General features: G+C 32.0%; 1 protein-coding gene across 1 annotated transcript; it reads left to right on the top strand.

Annotated features, from left to right (window-relative positions):
- The first annotated feature begins 1234 nt into the window (after nt 1-1234).
- LOC145638937 (cytochrome P450 81Q32-like) lies at nt 1235-4498 on the top strand. The gene is made up of 2 exons (XM_081690011.1): nt 1235-2208; nt 3704-4498. Exons 1-2 carry the CDS (start codon nt 1291-1293, stop codon nt 4319-4321), a joined length of 1536 nt encoding a protein of 511 aa, XP_081546137.1. The 5' UTR covers nt 1235-1290; the 3' UTR covers nt 4322-4498.
- Nucleotides 4499-25100: the final 20602 nt, after the last annotated feature.

Consider the following 25100-nt stretch of genomic DNA (forward strand, 5'->3'; position numbering starts at 1 on the left):
CTGTTGCCCATTATGTTGCTAGGTGGGATACTAGTTCGGAGATGGAGAGTATTTGTACGAACTCCTTTCCCCAAAGCCTACACACTTGGGTGGACCTTTAATATAAACTCCAAACTTTCTTTAAAATAAAAAAAAAAAAAAAAAAAAAAAAAAAAAAAAAAAAAAAAAACATACCTGAATAATAAACTGAAGCCTAGAAATAAGAAGATCCGAGTAACTTGATGGTGAGTATAACAAAGCTTGAGTCGGCAAATCAAAGTAATTAATCAACATATCATTTGATCCAACCGATATTAAAAACATGGCATTTTCTACAGTCCAACTCGTTTTCTCTTGACCCACATTTTTCTCCATTCTTCGTAACGTAGCAAAGAGTATAAGTTTTTTTTTTTTTTTTTTTTTTTTTTTTTGAAACCAGCAAAGAGGGTAAGTTTATGGTAGTATATACTTAGGAAAATAGTATAACATCCGAGGTGAAATTGGCATGAAATAGACTATATCACTATATTAGTTTTACTCCTAGTGGAATAGACATGTGGGATTGTGGGAAGCTATGCGAAATTTGTGTATAAGATACGTGGATACTTGTAGAGGATTAGCATCATGTAGGATTAAAATATAGTAGTTGGCTAGGAACTCTTTTAGTGGATGATCGATAAAATGAAAGAAGTAGCGTGTATGTATTTGGCGAGAGGTTGTACACGTATGGTTGAATGGAGTTTACGTTGTTGGAGAGAAGTGAGGGGTGCCTTCCATAAAAGTAGAAGCGGCCGTTAATTCCTGGACTTGGTCCCTCTATGAAATTGAACTTGCTTAGGGTGTAGATACGTTTAACAACATTTATGACTTGATGACTAGTTTTTTATGGAAATTATTTTCACTATGACTTTAGGAAGCACTCATAACCATCACTCGGTTTTGTATTATTGGTCGTTGACTATCATCATTGGTCAACTTATGTACAAAATTATCCCATAACACAACTCTCCATTGCGAAAATACTTCAATGCATTATTTTACCAAAGTTTTTTTTGAAGAAGTTGCACATTCTATCCCCTTTCACAAGTCTTCATGATTTGAGTCAATTTATCAACACTGAGGGGTCACGATAGGCGGGTAGAAAAGTCATGGCTGACCATGACCAAGATAGCCAAATTGTATTGTGGCACCTTTATAACTTTATTGGCTTTATTTATATATAATATGATATTCATCAAAACAGAGTATTATACAAACCATCAAATTAATTATTTACCAAGTTGCAACAACACATATCATTAGAATTTAGAAATGGATGAAAATTTGCTGTTTTATGCTGCTATATTCTTAGTCTCATACATATTAACAAAAAAAATATTACACAAGTTTCAGAAACATCCACCCACACCCTTTCCAACCATACCAATCTTAGGCCATCTCTACCTCCTAAAGAACCCTGCCCAAATCCACCGGACCCTAGTTAAGGTCTCGGACCGCTACGGTCCGGTGGTCCAACTCTGGCTCGGCTTTCGCCGAACTCTCCTAGTCTCGTCAGCATCAGCTGCCGAGGACTGTCTTCACCACAACGACATCATCTTTGCCAACCGTCCTCGCCTCATAGGTGCCAAGATCCTAGGGTATGACTACACCACCATTCTGTGGGCCCCATACGGTCCATTATGGCGTAACCACCGTAGGATCGCGGCAACTGAAATCTTATCCCCTCACCGGCTCCATTTGTTAGCTGATATACGATCCGAGGAAGTACGATCACTCGTTAAACGTATAAACGATCACGCAGCCGAAGGCCGGGATAAAACAATAGAGATTAAACCGGCACTCCTCGAGCTTACAAATAACATCATGATGAGGATGATTGCAGGAAAAAGGATATACGGCGAGACGGTAGAGACCGAAGAAGGGAAGAGATTCAAGATGTTGTTGAAGGAGTTGTTGGCTATTGGTGGTGCGTTTAGTGCAGGAGATCTTTTCCCGTTTTTTAAGTATTTGGGGTTGAATAAGCCAGCTGAGAAAAGATGTAAGGCTGTATTTGTGAAATTCGACAAGTTTTTACAAGATTTGGTGGATGAACAACGAGGTAAATTAATGGAGGAAGAAGATGATGATGGTAAGAACAAGAAGAAAAAGAATTTGATTCAGGTTTTGCTTGGACTTCAGAGTACTGATCCTTCTTATTTTACTAATGATATCATCAAAGGTCTAGTTCAGGTATGAGTCTGACTATTTTGTTAATTTTTTATGCCTTACTTTTGAAAATTCTAAAGTGTTGAGTATATTATTATAGTGGGGTCATATTTGGGCTTATTAAAATAATTATTGGACTTATCTGGGCGTATTTTAAATAGGTAGGCCCATTCCATCAATTAATAAGCCACTGTTCCGCAATAATATGAAAATCCACGTTAAATGGATTCTTTATTTCACTTCAAATACTCATATTGGATTCCCGACACTCGAATATGGGTATGATGATACTGACCTACTTTATTTTTAATTCAAAATTATGGAAGTTTTTCACAAAATAGACGAGTTAAATGCTTGAACACGTACTTGTGTCGGACATATGAGTCTATATAATATAGATACTGGTAAATATGATGTGAATGGATAATTAGACCAAATTATAGGGTAATAAATGAAACAACCGATTAGATGATGTCATTTATTAATTAGTTAATTCGTATATCGGATGTTTAGTACTCCGTAGAATTCAAATTTTTAAGTAGCAAATACAAATACCATAATTAACTTATTTAATTTTTAAAATGGAAATTGTTTATATAGATGAATATTACACAAGTCAGTGTATGGCTCCGACGCTACATTCAATTACTGCTTTGACTAACTTTTTTCTTTAAGAATTTTTTTTTATATCATCATTTTTTTCATTTTGTCAAATATGTATTATAATTGTGGTATTATGATTGATGAATTAATAAAGCATAGCTCGTTGAGTATGTTGTACACAAATGTTAAACATAATGTTACTACTAAACATTTTTACAAAATTCCACAAATTAATAAAGGGTATAGGAAGACAACTGTTAATTCTCCATTATTTGGAAAATGTTTAATTTTTTTGTCAAGTTGCATATCTAGTTTCCTTTTTATTTTACGCTATGTTTGTATTTATTTATTAAGATGACATGATTTATAATTGGCTAAGTTGTTAAGGAGATTGATCTTGTTTTCCTAAGTTTTAGTCTTTGAAACCTATGATATGCTTTTTTATATTAATCTTTCAATAATGGTAGGAATGCTTTGTTAAGTGGTGATGACTTGTTGTAAAGTGATGACATAGTACAATGCTTGTTAGGGAGGGAATGACGTGTCACATAACCGATTTTAGGAACGCTTTCCAATATATAAATTGTATTTATTTATAAAGATGACATGATTTATAATTGGCTAAGATGAAAAGGAGTTTGATCTTGTTTTCTCAAGGTTCAGTGTTCGATACCTATGATAGACTTTTTTATATTAATCTTTCAAGCTTGTTAGAGAGGGAATGACATGACACATAAACAATTTTATAAACGCTTTTTAAACTATAATATAAGTATAGATTTTGACCATCTTATTGAGTATACTGAGTATAAAACTTTGACCATCTTATTTTGACATACTAGTGAATATTACATCACACAAGGCAATATGCAACTTTTTCCAGCATCTTTAATATGAATTTTCTCAATTTTACTAGATATTATTACTAACCGGGACAGAAACATCATCAAGCACAATTGAATGGGCAGTAGCATTGTTACTAAAACACCCTGAATGTTACAACAAAGCAAAGAAAGAAATTGATGAGCACGTAGGGCGTGATCGCTTGATTGAGGAGCAAGACATTCAACATCTTCCTTATCTTCATTGCATAATAAATGAGACACTACGAATGTACCCTGTCGCGCCTATTCTACCACCACACGAGTCCTCAGAAGATTGTGTTGTTGGAGGGTATCACATTCCTAAAGGTACCATGCTAACTTTGAATTTATGGGCCATTCAAAATGACCCTAAAGTGTGGGATGAGCCAAGTAAATTTAAGCCTGAGAGATTTGAAAATGTCGAAGGTGATCGAGTTGGATATCAGTTCATGCCCTTTGGCTCTGGGCGGAGAGCTTGTCCTGGTGAGAACATGGCAACGCGAGTCGTTGGATTTACTTTGGGGTCTTTAATACAGTGCTTTGAATGGGAGAGCGGTGAGGAACAAGTAGACTTTGAAGAAAAGGTTGGAGTTAGTATGTGGAAAGCCAAGCCTTTGCAAGCCAAGTTTAAGCCTCACAATGAAATGATCAAGTTAATTTCTCAAATTTAAATAGTAATTTAGGTTGTGTGTCTCGTAGAATTTTATCTAGCTTGAATAAAGATTATCTTATAAGTGCTATATAATTACGTTCAGCAAAAAAATATGTATACATACTAAGTTGAACACATTCCTCATGCTTGTTATGTTTACAAATAATTCATAAATGAAACATATTTACTTTTGAAATATTCATAATTTAAACGTCACATGCATAAGATAAGAAACATCCATGCACCAATGATAGAATTTCAACAAGAATAATATTTGTATTGACTATATTCATCCTTCAATGTCATTTTAGGTCCGGTCTAATGGCCCCAACCTTATTTTGGGCGGACTTTTAGTGGAAATTTTCAAATCAAATTCAGGTCATGTCCGACCCAATCCAATTTTTTTATTTTTCCATCAAGCATCACTACTAAGTTTTTTTTAATTATCTATCCCTACACCCTAGAGTAGGGAACCTACACCCCTACCAAAACACTACGTTAATCCCCCTACCTCCATACCCAGAGCATACCAACTGCTTTTACCCACTATATATATACAAAAAAAATGAAAAAAAAAAAATCAAAACCTCTATTTCTTAGCCATTTTCTCTCTCCTCACCCATTTCTCAACCATTTTCTTTCTCCTAATCAAAAGCTTTAATGGCAAAAGTGTTACAAAATTATCATAAATCATCACAAGAAATTGTTCAATCACTTCGAAATTCAACAAAACAAAGGTGAAATTCGAAAATAGTAAGTTATTTCGTTCAAATTTGGAAAGAAAAAAAGGACAAACACTAGTTTTTTACTAATTTTTTGTTGCGATAATATTTCAGGAACATAATTGAAACATCAACCATGGAAAATGTATCAACGTAGGTAATACTATAGTTCTAGTAATTTTTGTTCAAAAATTAGTTTTTTTTTTTATTTTTTATTTTTTATTTTTTTTTTTTGAAGGAAAAAATTTCAGATGTTTAAAACAAATATTTTGGAGAAATGTAAGTATTAATAAATTTAGTTCGTAATGATACTTTTTAATGAATTTTCATTTCCATTTTGATAAATGTTTGTTTATATGATAGTATAATGTCATTCACATATTAATAGATGATTAATATAATTAAATGTTCATTCATCGATATTCATTTCCTTTTTGATAGCATCAAGATAAGAGTGTTTATTTACGTATGTATTTTATGTGTACATTCATTGATCATTATCTTTCATGGTCATTTTTAAAATAATATATGTTCACTTATATATTAATAGATGTTCATATCTATATTTAATTACGTAAAGTTGTTAATTTATGTATTATTAGTTGTTTATTTTGATATGAATAGATGATCATTTCCACACTAATGTATGTTCATTTATATTCTAATTGATGCTATTTTTCATATCGATCATTGTAGGGAATATTTTCAAGCCTTTAAAATCCCACTAGCTTGAACCCCACTGTGATCATACACTAAAGTACGGTGGCGTCCAAAAGGGAAGAAGATAGAGCAAAAGAGTCGCCAACAAGTTTTTTAAGGAACTTGTAAACCGTTCACGAGGTGAAGGTTACACCCCTTAACGATCCAAGAGATCGTCAACTCCATAAGGTCATGAACCAAATAGGGTTCAGGGATGAAAGTACAAATCCAACCTAAAAGAGATTGAACCTGCCCTAATAATAGGCCTCTACTTTATTCTGGTCGTATTCATGTGCGCTTTCTGATTAACATACAATCAATAGGATTAACCCTAAACCTGTTTAATCTATGTTGGTTGAATTTAATGCACAAATAAACTATTATTGGCGATCACTTGAATCATAATCACATTAACCTAACAAGATTATTAATTATCTTATTAAGCGTGATTGCAAATACCAATTCCCTTTAAACATGCAATAAAAAGGTGTGATCAAGCAATAAAATAAAATAATGTAATAATAATATGTACATATCAAGCAACATAAATAATAATCAACATTATTAACAATAATAATCATCATAATTAATAATAATCATAAAATTATAACAATTATTATCATAATCATATTCATGTTAATATTAAAGCATAATAAAAATAGCAAGATCCTAGGCATGATACTAACAAGATTAATAACAAACCCTAGCATGTCACTAAGCATTAAAAATCAAACCTTTAGCCCTAACATGATACTAACAATCATAAATATTAGGAAGAACATAAGAAGCATCATAACAATCATATTTAATATTAAAAATACCCTAGACATGATACTAGGAATATCATAACAATTTAAACATGATGTCTACATCATAAATCAATTAATCAATTAAAGTACTTACTTGGATGCCTCGTACCTCTTTCTAATAACAAAATACGCACGTTAGTAACTTCAAGGAAAATAATAAACAAACAATTAAATTAAATAATTGAAATAGAGATTTGGAACCAAACCCTCAGAAATTAAAACCTTTCACGTTTAGGGCGAAGGCAACTTCGAATATGGCTAGGTGTTTCTAGATCTTGTGAATGCGGAATTTTGTATTTGAGAAAAGGCTAGTTTAGAAAAAGAGAGAGAGAGAGAATAATAAAGAAAATCTTGATGAGAGTTGGTGAATGAAGAAGAGAATTGATGATTCGTTGCCAATCAAAACGGAGTTTTTGATACGATATTTATAGAGAAAATCATCCAAAAAAGATAATTTATCAAAACAGAGTCTGAAGACCACAAATCCACCTTGGCGCTAGCCCTGGCTCATTGGCGCCAAGACCAGTGTCTAGCACCAGGCGCCAATGCTAGCGTCTGGCGCTAATCCTGATTCCAGGTGCCAAGGCCTGGGGTTGGACGCCAAACCGGATTTTTACGCGTTTTCGAAAATCTGATAATTTTACCATACTGGAAGATAAAATAATATAATTCTAATCGAAAAATGCTATTTGATCTGATTAAAAACTCTGAAGAGTCCTAATTGAATTAAGAATGATAAAACCTTCTAGAATGTTCTAGAAGACAAAAACCATTCCTAATTACATTAGGAATGATAAATTATATTAGGCCCTCCCCTAGATCATAGGGCCGTACTTAAGCTCAAACCGGGCCCAGTTTAGTAAATTGGCCATAAATTCCTCAATATTCATCGGAATTGGGCTTATAATATATCGTTGGAAAGGTCTTTGCAAGCCCCATCCAACTATACCATTATTGGACCCATATTTTGGACCAACCAAACTGGATTGGCTGTTTTCTTAAAAATAAAGTTTTCAAAAACAGAGAGTAGAGAAAATAAAACTTTCCGCAACACTAGACCTTTTCACACTTTCGTTTCATTCGATTATGATTTGACGTGAAAGGCACTCATCACTGGGTTTGGTTTTGGGGAGACACAAATGGGTGTCTACAATCATATAAAATTTTATCCTCATCCATGATTATATTCATATGAAAATGAGTTTATTTCAACAATTATTTTTGCTCAAATCTAATAATACAGTTTTTTTATTAGTTAAACAAAAATCGTGCATATAGTGAGTTATACCACACAATAGCAAGGAAAAAAGTAAGGAAGATGACAAAAAGAAAGAAACGAAGAAGGCATGGAGTCACCAATCAACAAGAACCAGTAAGGATCAATTCTGTTTCAGCATATTTTCAGTTCTATTCAGCTCCAATCAGTTCAATTCAATTCAATTTAGTTTAGTTCCTAATTTCCTTCCCTCATAAAACATTCAGTTCAATTTAGCTCCAATCAGTTCAGTTCAGCTCAATTCTATAAATCATAACATGCCCTAACAAAAGCTTGAATTTTTCGAATTTAGGTCGAGAAGTTCATGGTCTGGTGTTTGATAATATATGTGGAATTGTATTATATAATTTAATATCCAATTGTTCAATTTTTGGTGGTATAAAATTTCATTTTGATTTTATTAAGAATGATGAAATTTTTCTTTTTCCTAAGTGCTACTATAAATAGTAATCTAGAAACGCAGATACAAAAACATAATAATTTGAATATTTCACGTCATATATTAGCATAATTGAATATATAATAGTTATTTAAAAAAGTGAGCATTTAATAATATAGAAGTGAACATTTACAGTGTTAAAAACATTTTATACTTAATTCAGATCTAAAAAATAACTAAGATGACGTCATTAGAAAAGAGTGGGGGTGCATGCAGTTCTACCTACTTCGAGGTATAGGTAAAATTTATAAAGTTTTTTTCATATTGTATTTGGCTAAAAAAAAAAAAGCTATAAAAGCCCATTAGGCTCAATTAAATTTTTCCGATTTTGGGAGCATTTTCAGCCGATTTCTTGGCCCGTCTCAGCCCAAACCCGACAATGTACCATACACTTTCACTAAATTTCACATTGGGTCTAACTAGTTGCGTTCTTACATTAGTATGGTTCACTAATAGAACCCTTGCAACATCTTTTTGCCTATGCCCAACGGCCCAAATCAATGGAGTGCACTAATAATAACTTTTGACATTAAAAGTACGTTGGTTCCTAACTTCCTTCTTACAAATTACAAATAAGGTAATTTGCTCACACAAATTAATCATAATGTACATTAAAAATAAACTAGCTTTTGGGTTGTACGATGGGCTTATTATAAGGATATTATATTTTAGTTTTATACATATTTGAATATTGAGCATAATACACCGTATATTTGATAATGTTCCTTCTCGGCATACGATTGATATAGTAAAAAAGAGTGAATTTGATAATGAAGTAACTTTGTGATATAGTGTTAGAATTGTATAAATTATTTTGGAGATATATCATAATACCAATAAATAAATTATTTTGGGGTAAAGTGTAACCAAAAACTTAATTAAAGATATTAATCGGTAATTTAATTCGAAGTGAAGCTAGATGAAGGAGTAGGAAGGTTGAGCCAGATTAATGATAAAATTAAAGAGAGAATTGGAGAAATTGAAGCTATCAATACTAAAATTAAAGAGAGATATGGAAAGGCTTGCTGGAGTGAAAAGATGAATTGAGTCGTACTACCTTAGCTTGGATTTTTGTGGTTCTCTTATATAAGAAGACACGTGGCCTGGCTTTCTTGGGTTGCAATAGAAATGACGGGGAAATGTAGTAGGATGATGACACGTGGCTTCCTTGAATTTTTGTGGTTAGAGTTTTTAAATACTAAGTATAGATTTGCACATCAAATATCAACTTTTTTTCTACCATGTTTAATTTGTTTATATATGATTAGTCATTATAATTATTTGAAATTATGCGTTCACAAACATGTCTATAGTGAATGATGTATTTTTAATTACATTACTTCTTGTTTCAAGTGTACTCCGATGGGAACATCCGAACCACTGATCTAGACCGCTGGAGTCTCACTGTCTCAGGCTGCCTACTGGGGTCTCGATCAGCACCACTAGGGAACCTACAAGAGAGAGAGAACGTAAACTGCCCTCGGGGGTGGTTTCGAGGAACCCCCCTCCGATGGCTAAGTAAATGTTTGCCTTTAGAGAGAGAGATTGATCAACCCTCTTTATGGGGCATATGTGGGGGTATTTATATTATATGATAACCCTACTTTCAGTGGTCAGCCTGTGGCCGACTTACCCTGACCGAGCTGGCAGCCGGAGGCTATCCGGTCGAGCTGGCAGCCGGAGCTTGTAACCAACTCACCTGGTCGAGCTGGCAGCTAGAGCTTATCTAGTCGAGCTGGCAGTCGGATCCAGTGATCGACTCACCTTGTTTGAGCTAGCAGCTGAAGCTTGTTATTGTCTCACCTTGGTCGAGCTGGCAGCCAAAGCCTATCTAGTTAAGCTGGCATCTAGAGCTTGTGATTGACTCTCCTTGGCTGAGCCCTCAGCCGGAGCCACAATGGCCAGTGGGAGCCGACTAAGGTGACCTTTACACTCGGCAGTTTCACAATGGTAGTCCAGGAGCTCCATCCCTGGAAGGGCAAATAGCGAGGGATAGTTCCACAGGCAGAAGTCAGGAACTACCCTATATACTTCTCATTTCAAGTTTGTCAATTTAGTATTTCAATCAATAATATCTTTGATTATTAATGTATTAAAATTAATATTATGTAAGTATAAATCAAGGTGAATTATCCAATAAAACGTTACATGACAAAAAATGAAAATACTACCTCCGTTACATATTATTTGCAACGATTAGACATTTTTCTTCTCTACTTTATGTCAAATCGTTGCAAATAATATGTAACGGAGGTAGTATTATAAGTCATCTAATGTAGTCATAGTGAAATACATGTATAGTTCTATTGTTCCAGAAAATCTAACTCCATTTGACTTGTAGCATAATTTTGACTTTTTTTTTTCTATTTACTATAGAAAATAAAATGTTAATAAGCAATATGTTGCTGGGTTTATTAATAACACAAATTACATAAATTAAAATATATTGGTAATTAAAGTTATGATAAATGTCAAACGTGATAGATATTTTGGAATGGAGGGAGTAGTGCTTAAGTTAAAGTGTTACTAGTAAAAATAAATTATCAAAGTATACATATTCAATTTTGTTAAGGCTATATTAATTTAGTTCACTTGTTTTAAATAACTTATTAAATTATTTCAAATTGAAAAATTTGTTCAAAAGGACCACTGAAGTGGCCTCTTTTGTTTAAAAGGACCTATTAAGGAAAAAGTTATTTATAAGGACCACAAAAGATAGTTTGGGTTGTTGAGGAGGACCAAAGCCAATTTTCAGGCAAGTTAACGCCGGACTCCGGCGTTGACCATCACGTGCCAAGCACGTGACTCATTAATTTCACCAAAATTTAAATTTTTTTTCCTTTTTCCATAATTTTCCTCTAATTTTCCAATTAACCCCAATTTAACCTTTTTCAATTTCATTCTCTCTCCTCCTTTCTTTCTCTATACTCATCTTGTTTGCCATTGTTAGTGAGGTCAAAGCATCAAGTTAAATGGTTAATGAAATTAACTTCACCACAAGCAGCAAATAAGCACAACATTAACCCACAACACGCTAACCCTCCTCCCACTTCACCACCGGCAACAACCAAGCCGCCACTCCAACACACTTTCGCACCTCCACCAAACAGCCCAAACAAACACCTAACAAACCCACAACCACCTAAACCCACAATGCTTACCTTGTGCGAATTATCTTTCAATTGTAGTGTGGATGAACGAACTCATTTGGAAATAAATGCGAATTACGGGTTAAAAAAATAATCAAAGGTTACAGAAATAAGGACAGAGAATGAAGGGAAAAAGGGATAATTAGGGTTAAAGGGGAAAATGGGTAGAAATTGTGGAAAAAGGAAAAAAAATTGGTTCATGTTTAGATTCATGGTTTATGATTTGAGAAGTGAGAAAGAAGAAGAGGAAGGGGAAAAATTGGGGGTAAAGGGGAAATTTTGGGGAATTGGTGGAAAGAGGGAAAAAAAAGGGAAAATAAAAATTTGGCCTCAAAATAATGAAGCACATGCTTGCCACGTGATGGTCAACACCAGATTCCGACGTTGACTTGCCTGAAAATCGGCTTTGGTCCTTGTAGATACCCATTTGTGTCTCCCCAAAACCAAACCCAGTGATGAGTACCTTTCACGTCGAATCATAATCGAATGAAGTGAAAGTGTGGAAAGTCTAGTGTTGCGGATAGTTTTAATTTCTTTTCTCTTCTCTCTGTTTTTGAAAACTTATTTTAAGAAAACAGCCAATCCAGTTTGGTTGGTCCATGATATAGGTCAAATAGTAGTGTAGTTGGATGGGGATTGACAAGAGCTTTCCAACGATATATTATAAGCCCAATTCCGATGAATATTGAGGAAGTTATGGCCAATTTACTGAACTGGGCCCGGTTTGAGCCTTATATGCGGCCCAATGATCTAGAGGAGGGCCTAATATAGATTTATCATTCCTAATGAAATTAGGTTTGGTTTTAGTCTTCTACATTCTTCTAGAATGTTCTTTTCATTCCTAATTCAATTAGCATTGATAAATTGACTTTTGTTGACTTTTTAGAGTTTTAATTAAAATCAAAGAACATTTTTTTAGGAAAGATACGATTTTATCCTCCTATACGGCAATTTTTATCTGATTTTAAGAAAACGCGTGAATTTCTGAATCAGCGCCAAACGCCAGTTGTAGCGCCTGGCGCTAGCATTGGCGCCTGACACTAATGTTGGCGTCTGGCGCCAATAGCTAGCGTTGGCGCTAATTCAGTTTTATGTGCGCCAGAACTCTGTTTTGATATTTTATCTTTTTGGCTGATTTTCTCTATAAATAACGTCGTAAAAACTCCGATTTCATTCATCAACAGTCATCAACAATCATCAATTTCCATAACCAATTTTCATTCTTCTTTCATTCACCAATTCTCATCAAGATTCCCTTGATTATTCTCTTTCTCTTTCTTTTCTAAACTAGCCTTTTTACATACAAAATTCCGCATTCATTAGATCTAGATACACCTAGCCATATTCGAAGTTGCCTTCGCCCTAGACGTGAAAGGTTTAATTTATGAGGGTTTGGTCCCGAATCTCTCTTTCCATTATTTAATTTAATTGTTTTGTTTATTATTTTCCTTGAAGTTACTAACGTGTGTATTTTGTTATTAGAAAGAGGTACGAGGCATCCAAGTAAGTACTTTAATGGTTTAATTGATATTATGATATAGAAATCATGCTTAGATTGTTATTTTGATTCCTATTATCATGTCTAGGGTAATTTTAATATCAAGTATGATTAAAAGTATGATGTCTTTTATGTTCTTCCTAATATTTATGATTGTTAGTATCATGTTAGGGCTAAATTTATGATTTTTATTGTTTAGTAACATGCTAGGGTTTGTTATTAATCTTGTTAGTATCATGCCTAGGATCTTGCTATTATTATTATGCTTTAATATGATTATTTTAATTATGATTATAATTGTTATAATTTATGATCATGATTATTTTAATTATTTTTATTATGGTTATAATTATTATTTTGATTTTTATTATTATGTTGCTTGATTTTTATTGTTATTGCTTGATCACGCCTTTTATGCATGTTTAAAGGGAATTGGTACTTGTAATCACGCTTAATGAGATAATTTAATAATCTTATTTAGGGTTAATTTGATTATAATTCAAGTGATCGCCAATAATAGATTTATTTGTGCATTATATTCAACCAACATAGATAAACAAGTTTAGGGTTAACCTATTGATTGCATGTTAGTCAGAAAGCGCACATGAATACGATCAGAATAAAGTAGAGGTCTATTATTAGGGCAGGTTCAATCTCTTTTAGGTTGGATTTGTACCTTCATCCCCGAACCCTATTTAGTTCAAGACCTTATGGAGTTGACGATCTCTTGGATCGTTAAGGGGTGTAACCTTCACCTCGGGAACGGTTTACAAGTTCCTAAAAAACTTGTTGGCGACTCTTTTGCTCTATTTTCTTTCTCTTTGGACGCCACCGTACTTTAGTGTATGATTACAGTGGGGTTCAAGCTAGGGGTTAACGCTTGAAATATTCCCTACAGTCCTCCTCAACAACTCAAATTGTCTTTTGTGGTCCTTTCAAACAACTTTTTCCTTAATAGGTCCTTTTGAACAAAAGAGGCCACTCTAATGGTCCTTTTCAAAAAAAGTTCCTTTCAAATTAGACCAGAAATATGTATTCAATTTAGAAAAATTAACTTCAAACTATATTAAATCAGAAAAATTCAGTACAATCACCCTTAATCGCATTATGTGTGACTTTAAATCCACGAATATCTTTAATTTCATAATTGTAAAAAAAACTTTAAAACTACATAATTGGAATGTACATATTAATATAAATCTAACACATATTTCATTTGATATATGTATATACTACCTCCATTTTGTTATTAGTCGAAACATTTTGACTTTAGCATTATTCATACACCTCCCTTTGACCGTGTATTGTGATTTATATGTAAGGAAAAATATAGTAAAGTGGGATCTTGTTAGATCCATAGCAATGATTTTTCATAAAATCAACTTTTTATAATTTTTGCTTATCGGTAATTAAAAATATTAATGATTTAATTTGTGCATTGACAAACACAATTTTTTTTTAGGGAAAACCATAGAAATAGCATAAATTAAACAAGCCAAACGACACTTACAGAAATCAATTAAAGACTACAAAGAACATATCTCACATCAGAAACATATTTTTCTCCTAATCTACTAACTTCTCCACTAAAGAATAGGCTGTAAACCATTGATGACGTCCTTGCGTCTTTCCAAATTACAGCAATCTCACAAATTCGTAAAGCATCAAAGGAGAAATAACAATTCCGTTGCCAAAGATTTGCTATCTTCGTCTCTTTTGACCAATAGACCCTAAAACAGAAAAAGAAAACAGAAATACCCCATAGAAGGGGAGAAACAACTCTCATAAAGAGAGGCTCACTTATTAACCAGTAAACTATGAAATAACTACATAAATTATAGACGAACCATAGATTGGGGCTTACCATGAATATTTCCATCCATGACAGCCCCAATTGATCTGATTTTTGGGGTTTTTTTTTTTGGATTTTTGTGAGGGTTGCTGCTAGCACTAGCGGAGCCAGCATGGGACAAGAGGGGACAACTGTCCCCCCACTTTCCCAAAAAAATGTCAAGTTAAATACATAATTGTGTGCAATGTTGTATTAGCCAAATGAGATATTGTAGTGGTGAGAAGAGTGGGCTTATTTACTGGAGGTACAAGTTTGAACCTTGTCGTGATGTTTTGCAATCTTTTAATTTTTTTTTTTTTTTTTTTTTAAAAATGTAGTATTCCTTCCATTTTTCTTCTTTGCTGTGAATTTGTGATGTTTTGCAATCGTTTTTTTTTAAAAAATTATTAAGTGTAGTATTCCTTCCATTATTTATTAATAGTTGCTACATATACTTATTTAAATTATAGCATGTCATTTTCCCACGTTTTATTACCAAAAAAAAAAAATAATAATATAACTGTAATTGTTCATGAATAAAACCTTGGCTGTAATAGGATATTATTATTTAGGGTAATGCTATATGTAGCCCTAAGGGCTATATATAAGCATTAAATTCACTCTTGGAAATTGTACAAAATTAGGAATTCATGACAAAAATACGCGTAAATCAGTGTAATTAGTGTTTATATATTTTATGATTTTTGAACTTTTTACGATTTTCAAGCATAAATTTAATGCTTATATGTAGTCTCGAGGGCTATGTATAGAATTTTTATATTATTTATGCTTTTTTTTTTTTTTTTTTGAAAGAAAGAGATATTATTATTTATGCTATTTGCATTTAATTTGCTAGATTATCCAATGTTTGAAATTTTCAAAAATTCTCAACCCATAGACAAAGATTTCATGAGGAAATTTTGGTATATGTTGTTGGATTTTTTACCTAGTTTTTTGTATTTTGGATTTTTTGATTTGTAAAGCTTTAGCTATTGAACTTTCGGTGTTTTCAAGTATTGATTTTTTCACCGAACATTTTCGTAAAACAATATGTAATATTCATTTGTCCCCCCGATTTAAAATTCCTAGCTCCACCGCTGGCTGCTAGAGAGAGAAAAGCTCCATATTGGACCTTAAAATTGTCAGTACTTGTTGACAAACGTAATTAAAAAAAAAAAAAGATGGAAGTATAAAATTAATTTGTAACCAAATCATATCAAATAAGCAATGGTAAATGAATTAAACCTAACCCTTTTCTCGAATGAATGGAGTAATGAACAAAAAAAAAGGCGGGGAAGTACAACAAAAATGTGTGAAAAGTTCAAATGCATGGTGATTTTTTTCACTTGAAAAAACCAAATAAAAAACATGGTGATTTTGACCTCGCATGAAGTGAAGCCAATGGTGGTAAATTTGGAACTTGGAAGAGTGAGGCCAGAATGACGTAGAACATAGTAACAACCTGGTCAAATTGTCAAACAATAAATAAATTTTACAACTAGTAAGTAGTCCGGACATTGCCCTGAATTACTACTTTTTATAGTTGTATAATTGTTACTTTTTTAGATCATCTAATAATGTGTATGTATTATGTGTCTTTAATACTTTATATTATAATATTCTATTCGTTTTTAAATACTTGTTCCATTTCTCTTGAACACGCATGCCGATGCTATTATTTGATCACTAATATCTTTAATTACCAATAAGTATAAATTCTAACAATTGAAAATTACTAATCTATTCATTAAGATGATTCCAACAAGTACCCACAAGACTATATTTTTTCTTATGTATACATCACAAATATTAATCAAACTATGACAAATGAATAGTGCAAAAAATAGAAATGGAGCAAGTATTTAAAAACGGAGGGAGTACTCCATTATTTATTGTGCAATGTTAATGCAAAATTGACAATTAGTCTAAATGGTTGAATAATAACCTTTATTTAAAGAGGTCGAGTGTTCAAACTTTCTCATCCAAATATTTTCATATTAAGGTGTTGAGCGGATAACGTAGCATAATAAGAAATTGAGTAAATGACAAGGCGAAATTAGGGAGTCTACACATTTTTTAGTAACGCCTTTTAATATATTATAAACTGTAAAAACTCAAAAGATACCCCTTTAATTTTTTTAATTAAAATTAGTTTAGTAATTAAAGTTGTACTTCATCAGATTTCGTGACTTTATTCTGTTGTTTGTTTGTTTTAAAGTTTCGTCTGTGATCGAGAATCGTCACGGGCAAGAAATATAGAGCCTGCACATCCACGTGTGTTGTATCAATCCAATACCAACTACTGGACTTCTACAACTAATAGTCTAATTCCAATAGCCCCTTAGACCCTCCCCCTAGCCACTACCTTCTTTTTTTTACTGCACTCCCCTCATTTACTATCTGTCGCCGTCACTTTTCTCCTTACCACTAATTTACAAGTAATTACGATTTACGACTAGGGTGAGCAAAAATTTTAGATATTCGGAATTGGGGCTAAGGTAACGTAGGGCCTGTTTATACACGTTAAAATTCTGTTATGTTCAGTTCAGTTCAGTTCAAATTCTAATTTCCTTCTCTTATAAAATATTCATCTCATTTTAGCTCAATTGAGTTCAGCTCAGTTCAGTTTAATTCAGTTCAGTCAATGAGAACAGACTGGTAGGTTCCAATTTTTTTTTGATAAATATTGTATTTGGGGTCTAACTTTTTTTCACTTTGTCTTTGGGATGTAGTTAGAAATTCCGATGACTTAATCTTAGTTTAACTCACCGTTAGTCTAAGATTAAAAAAAGTTAGACCTTTATAGAATTGGGGAGTTAAGATAACAAATGGTGTCCAAGTTTTTGCACTACATTGTGTTTGGGTCCAAATTTTTTTACTTAATATTTAGGGTCTAGGGTGGAATTTCTAGTGACAACCTCACTTTAACTCACCGTTAACCATAACAAAAAAAGTTAGACCTTGTTAAAAAAGGTTGGACCCCTAATACATTTAATTTTAGCAATAAATAATAACTATCGTAATACTAATAAGTAGTCATTAGTTATTTAGCCGTAACAAACCTATAACTATGCAATTTCCTCCTTAATATGCTTATATAAAAAATTGTTATTTTCGATCGGCTAAAAATTTCTATGTTTTTTTAATATAAAAATTGTTATTTTCAAAGGGCTAAAAATAAGAAAATTCTCCATTCTCCTAAGTTTTTCTTAATAATGCTAAAAATAAAGCACTTTATTTATTTATTTATTCTTTTACTTTTACATAAATCAGTTTTATGATTTTTTTTTCCTGTTTGATGAAAAAAAAAAAACCATACAAGTATTCTTTTACAAAATAATCTTTACATCTTTTATATTCTTTCTAGTGAAACACTAGTAAAAATAAATAAATTAATTTAAATATGGATGATATGAGATTAGTTTTCATGGTATAATTAGCAACATAAAATTACCCAAATCAGACGTAAGTACTTAACTCTAGATTTTATCAATAACCTTCCATGGTAAATAGTAGTAATATTTATGTACAAACGAAAATTAAAGTTTCTGGTTTTATATTTATTATTAATACAACTATAGTTAGAAATCTAATATATTATATATATATATATATATATATATATATATATATATATATATATATATATATATATATATATATAGAGGTGGCAACTAGTTCACCAGGCCCAATTCCTAATCCGGACCTGCCGATTTCTAATCAGTTTCAATTTCAATTCCAATTCCGGTTGTTAAGATCACAAAAGGGGTTCAACTTTTTGGAAAATATTGTGTTTGGGAACTAACTTTTTTTAAGTTTGTGTTTGGGGTTCTAGAATAGTTTTCCGATGAGATTTAATTAATTGTGTGCAAAAAAGTTAGACCCTTAATTAGTTAAAAAAAAACTTGGACCCTTCTAGTTAACCAGTAAAGAAAATTCTTAAAATAACCAATTAGAAAAATAAAAAACTTGGACCCTTTCAGTTATTTTTTTTTTGAATAATCTAGTATTTTTTTTAGTTATAGTAATACTATTTTCTATATTCTACTTTTTTTTATTATTAATATTAATTTAACCTTTTTTTTATAAAGTGTAAGCACACTTCTAAAATACATATTTAGCTTATTAGTTCTTTAATAATAATTCAAGCTTCATTTCATTGAATATGTATGTAGAAGAAAACAAATAACTTTTGAATGTTTCACAATTTTCTTAGACTATTTTTCACTAATTAAAAGTGTAAAATTGATAATAATACTAAGAATTAAATTAATCATAAACTACTTGTCAAAAAAAATTAATAATAAAATATGAATCTTATTTTATAAACTTAGATTTCAATAGTTAATGAATAACTGACATACTCAGTTATTGTAAATTTTGGAGATTTTTACCGCACCCTTATTCTAGAGAATTCAGGTATAAAAAAAAATTAATTATTTTGTAATTATGATATTAATATTATTATTTTTTTTTTTGATGAAAGACATTTATTTTCATAAATTATTAAAACTAACAAAGTATCACGGGGTACTAACATATTTTTTTGTTTAAAATAAAATCATCTAAAAAAAATTATCAATGATTTTAGTTTAATAAAAATGTTTTTGTCATTACTAAAAAAAAAAAGTTTTTATCACCCATTTCTAGAGTTAAGATAACAAATAGGGTCTAACTGTTTGCAAAACATTGTGTTTGGGGTCTAATTGTTTGCAAAACATTGTGTTTGGGGTCTAACTGTTTGCAAAACATTGTGTTTGGGGTCTAAGTTTTTTTTTTTTTTTTTTTTCTGGTGAAAATAATTAATTATCTTCTAAAAAGTTAGACCCTTGAGTTATAAAAGTTAGACCCTTCTAGTTAACCAATAGAAAAATTTCTTTCTATATTTATTTTATTAAAAAGCAACCAACAAAAAAATGCAAAAACTTAGACCCTGATTAAATTTTTTGAGGGTTCTTTTATAATTATTTTTATGAATATACATACCTGAAGCTTAAATTTCTTGGTTGGGTAATTACATTTTACATTATATGATTACTAATTATTCATGTATCTTTTTAATTGTTTGAATAAAGACTTAATTGTTTAATCTAACTAGATGAAACCGGTGCGATACACAGTTTGTTTGAATTATATATATATATAATTAATTAATTAATTAATTAATTAATTCTAAAGAAAATTAATAATATTGTATTTAATTGGCTACCACTAAAATTTATTATTCTACGTGGTGTGCTGAAAAAATTAAATCCTACATGACTCTCTAAAAACTCGGGAAAAAACTCCCCACATATATATATAAGTGGTAAACACTAAAATAGAAATGGATCAAAATAAATATTATAACTTGTATTAAATTTTAACAATCATGCACATAAGTGGTGTGGGGAATATTTGAAACATCACCTTTGAGCCCCATTTTGATGATGCATTTAAGCATGGTGGCGTCCAAAGGAAAGGAAGCTAGAGCAAAAAGAGTCGTCAACAAATTTTAATAACTTGTAAATCGTCCATGGATGTGAAGGTTACACCCTATTCACGATCACAGAGATCACTAACTCAATAGTAGTCCTGAACCATGACAGGATATTCGGGAATGATGGTATGAATCCAACCTAACAGCACTCACATCAGTGAGCATTTTTCTGCTCATGAGCAAAATGATGAGCAAAAATGGTGGAAATGATACTACATTAATGAGCAAAAAATAATTTGCTCATGAGCAAGTTAGAATTTTCTCATAGAATGAGCAAATTTCATGATGAAAAGTAATCTCGTGGGGCCCAGCATACATCCAAACTGGCGCCTGATTTTTGCTTCTCACACCACCAAAACGCCGCGTTTTGGGAAGCTCAGTGAAGAGGCAATCCACAAAACGCCACGTTTTGAAGGGTGAAAAGCAAACAAACAAAAAAACAACAAAATAAAGGCCACCTGCTCACAGGGGCACGTTAGTCCAGCCTGTGAGGAGTTGACACGCGTCCCTGTCAGCCTCTTCACCCAATCAGCTTATGTTACCGTTTTAAAATGGTAATTAATTTTAACGGCTATTTTGGCCGAGTTTTAATTATATATATATAAAAAAATCATCAACGGCTACAATTTTTTTTCTCTACAAATAGAGATCCATTTTGACATATTTTGGTATAATTTCAAAAATCACAAAAACACTCTATATTATTCTTACTCATCACAAAAACACTCTATATTATTTTTACTCCCTATTCTAGTAAGATTTTTTTTATATTTTCTGATATAAAGTTCAAAAAGGGTTTTTTTTTTTTTTTTGTTTATTATTGTTAATTAATTTTTTTAGTACTCTAATATTTTTAAAAACGTTGTTAACGATATTTTAATTGACATATTTTGGTATACTTTCAAAAATCACAAAAACACTATATTTTTTTACTCCCAATTCTAGTAAGATTTATTTAAGATTTTCTAATTTAAAGTTCAAAAAAGTTTTTTTTTTCTTTTTAATTATTGTTAATTAATTTGTTTAGTATTTATTATTGTTGTTATTTAATTATACAATTTAATGGATCCAAACAACCCTAATTACTATCAACTTGCTCAACATTTTTCTGAGTTAGGTTATAATTTCATCACTAGTCCCAATTTTCAATTATTCCTAGAAAGATTAGGAAACCCGTCTTCTCAAAATTCTGTTCATCAACAAACACCTCCACAAAATCCTAATGAAAACACTTACTAACGGGAGCAACTCTGAGTATGATGTCACCCAAGAAGAAGTTGTTACGAAACCACAATACCCTTCACCACATCCAAGGATTCTGGCCAATCAACCACTCGCTAAAGTGAGTTGCATTTGGTCGGTTTCTAAGGATGAAGCTCTGGTTGGGCTATACCTAGAAATAAGTGATGATGCGCTTCGTGGTAAGAACCAAAAGGCATCCGAACTTTGGCGAAAAGTTTATACAGCTTACTGTCAACTTCAAGTGAAGAAATCGCATATTCTCCAGCCAAGACCTATAAAGAGTTTGGAGACACATTGGAGAAGAATGGCAGCTGATTTGCTACAGTGGACTAGTTGCTATGAGGAGAGGGGAAAACTTCTTAAAAGTGGAAGTGGTTAGAAGGAAGTTGTTCGAATTAAAAATGCTTCCAAGTTGTTTTACAACTCCTCTAATCCACAACATAATTTTGCATTTCCTCATGGAGTGAAAATGGTTAATAAAGACCCCAAGTGAAGGACAAAACTAAGATGGGGTCTGTCAAAGAAGGAAAGAAAGGGTTGTGGTGCCAATGATAAGGAAGATAGTAGTGGAAGTGGGAAGAGATCTAGGGCGGAGAGTGAGAATGAAACCCGTACTGATGGATTTATGTCTGGAGGTCTACCACGACCAGACGGTGTCAAAAAAACAAAGGCTAAGTGTAAGGGCAAAGCAGATGCTTTCGACAGTGCAATTTTGAGCATTAGTGAACAAATAAAAGGCGTGTACTGAGGTTAGAGAAAGGGAGGCAAATTTAAGACAACAACGGTTGGAACTTGATAGAGAAAAGGAAAAGAGGAAGAAAAACAAGTTGATTTAGCAGAGAAGAAGATGAATTTTGATATGCTGAAATCTCTTTTAGGAAGGACGACACCACTCACTCTTGCTGAAGAGGCCCACAAGGAAGAGTTACTTCAACTAATCTACGGTAGAAAATGATTGTATGTCTTTAAGTGTTGTGATATAATTCAAAATTTAAGTATGAACTAAAATTTAGGTTTTATTCAAGTGGTGTGTTAAGTTCATCTTTAATAAGTTGTATTTTGAGGTTAGATTTTTCTAATGTATGTATTGAAGTTGAATTGTTGTAACCAAAGACTAGTCATAATCACTTGTGGTCATGTCTCATTTATGTTCCTTGTCTTCTTGTATTTTGATTAGTTATGTGTCATTCATGTCAAATGTCTTGTTGTATTTTGAATAGTCAAGATTCTTTTCTATCAAAAAGTATCTTTATACACTCGTGGACTTGTCATTCATATTTTTGACCTGCCATTGAGAGTTCATGCTTATAAATACTACTAAAACTATATACGCAAACACAATATAATCCAACTACTCAAAATATCAAAAATATCATAAGTATCAAGTAAACACAGTGTTTTCCATTAGCTCATCTGATTCTAATCAATACATAGAGTTTGATCATTTAGTTGATGATTTTGTCACAACCCATCTACCAACTTTGTTGTATAACCAAACACAAGCCCAACCCGTATCTGAAGTTGAATGTGTTCCGGAGCGTAGAGGGGATACAAATAGAAGAGATAGGGAAAAGGAGCATGTACAGTTATATAATGATTACTTTGCGAGTAATTCAGTTTTTGGCGACAAACAATTTCGACGAAGATTTCGAATTCAACAACCTTTGTTTTGTAGGATTACGAACAACGTGGTCGAGGGGGATCAATTCTTCTAGCTGCGTAGGAATACAAATGGAAGGCTTGGGTTATCACCATTGCAAAAATGCACCGCTGTGATTAGAATGTTGGCGTACGGTACCTCTCCGAATGCCGTGGATGAGTATTTGCGCATTGGCAAAACAACTTCTCAGAAGGCATTGCAACATTTTTGTCAAGGGGTTATTACACATTTTGAAGTTGAATATCTCAAAAGTCCCACAGACAAAGATTTAAGGAGAATCTTGCATCAAAATGAAATGCTAGATGTTCCCGGTATGATAGGTAGCATTGACTGCATGCATTGGGAGTGGAAGAATTGTCCTATGGCTTGGAAAGCACAATATGCAGGCCGGAATAAAAATGCAACCCTAATTCTGGAGGCCGTTGCAGATAAAGATTTATGGATTTGGCATGCGTTATTTGGAATCCCTGGATCTTGTAATGATCTTAATGTCCTTTACCGTTCTCCGGTATTTGATGATGTTCTTCATGGCCGGGCACCTCCAATTCATTTTATCGTGAATGACCATGAATAAAAGTTGGGCTATTACTTAGCAGACGACATTGATCCAAAATGGGTTACTTTTATTCAAGTTATAACACTTCCTCAACTTCAGAAGGATAAATTATTTGCTGATAAACAAGCTGCGGCTCGGAAGGACGTTAAACGAGCTTTTGAGGTTTTATAGGTTTGGTTCGCCATTCTACGACAACCCTCCCTTGCTTTTAACAAAGACATATTGTGTGACATAATGAAAGCTTGTATCATTATGCACAACATGATTGTCAAAGATGAACGACACAACTATACTGGGGCCAAGTTTAAGAAGGTACTATGAACAAGATTGCCCGCAAATTACAAGACCAACTACAAGTGTTACAGTTAACAACAACGAGCCTTTTGAATTCAATGTTGGCCGACCGCTTAACGTTGATTTCAACACGTATGTCCAGAGAATAATGTCACTGTGATAGAGACACTCATGTTCAATTAAAAGCAGATTTTGTGGAACACATTTGGCAAAAATATGGTTCTATTAATGAGTAAAAAATTCAATTATCGTATGATAACAATTTAATATGGTCTAATGTAATCGTACATTAAAATCTAATTTCGTTAATTATCTTGGTTTGTAGTATGTATTAAATGTAATCGTACACTACAAATTTAGCTTATGTAATTGCTTGTCGTTAAAAATTTGTAATGGCTAAAATGTAATGTTGTCTTACAATAATAATTGTTCGGCGATCAATATTTCAATATTATTAAATAATATTTAATAATTGTATTAAGTTTAATAATAGTATAATTGTAATTAGTAGCACTAACTCTTCATGAACAAAAACAGTACATAATTAATAATAATATGGTGATGTGTTAGACAGAGAAATGTTGGTGGGTATGTGAAAAAGTTATGAGCATTTTTTTTATTCTATAGTGCGATAAAATTTCCTCACAAAAAATGCTCATGAGCAAATTTGGTTAGGAAGAGAGAGAAATTGGCTAGAGAGAGAATGAGCAAATCTTTTGTTTTGTTCACTAATGTGAGTGCTCTAAAAGAGATTGAATCCGCCCTAAATAGGTCTCGCCTCTACTTTATCCTCATCATATTCATGTGAGCTTTCTAATAAACATACAATCAACAAATTAATCCTAAACATATTTAGGCCCCGTTCTTTAGAGCTGCTTTGTTGAGTTGTGCTCTGCTCTGTCCTGCTTTGCTTAAAAATAATAATTAATATTAAATTAATAATAATATTTAATAATAATAACAAATAATTAATACTTAATAATTATAATTAATATTTAATAATAATGATAATAATTATAATAAATAATAATAATAACTAGTTTGAAAGATAATAATAATAATAATAATAATAATAATAATAATAATAAGTAATTAATATTTAATATTTAATAATAATAATAATTATTTAATATTATTAATTTAA

The sequence above is a fragment of the Chenopodium album genome, chromosome 7 (assembly GCF_948465745.1).
Source record: "Chenopodium album chromosome 7, dcCheAlbu1.1, whole genome shotgun sequence".
Lineage (NCBI taxonomy): Eukaryota > Viridiplantae > Streptophyta > Magnoliopsida > Caryophyllales > Amaranthaceae > Chenopodium > Chenopodium album.

Excerpts from the sequence above, each read along its gene's own strand:
- LOC145638937 (XM_081690011.1), top strand. The coding sequence starts at position 1,291 with ATGGATGAAAATTTGCTGTTTTATGCTGCTATATTCTTAGTCTCATAC. Across the intron at positions 2,209-3,703 it reads TCATCAAAGGTCTAGTTCAG|ATATTATTACTAACCGGGAC; the intron begins GTATGAGTCTGA and ends CAATTTTACTAG.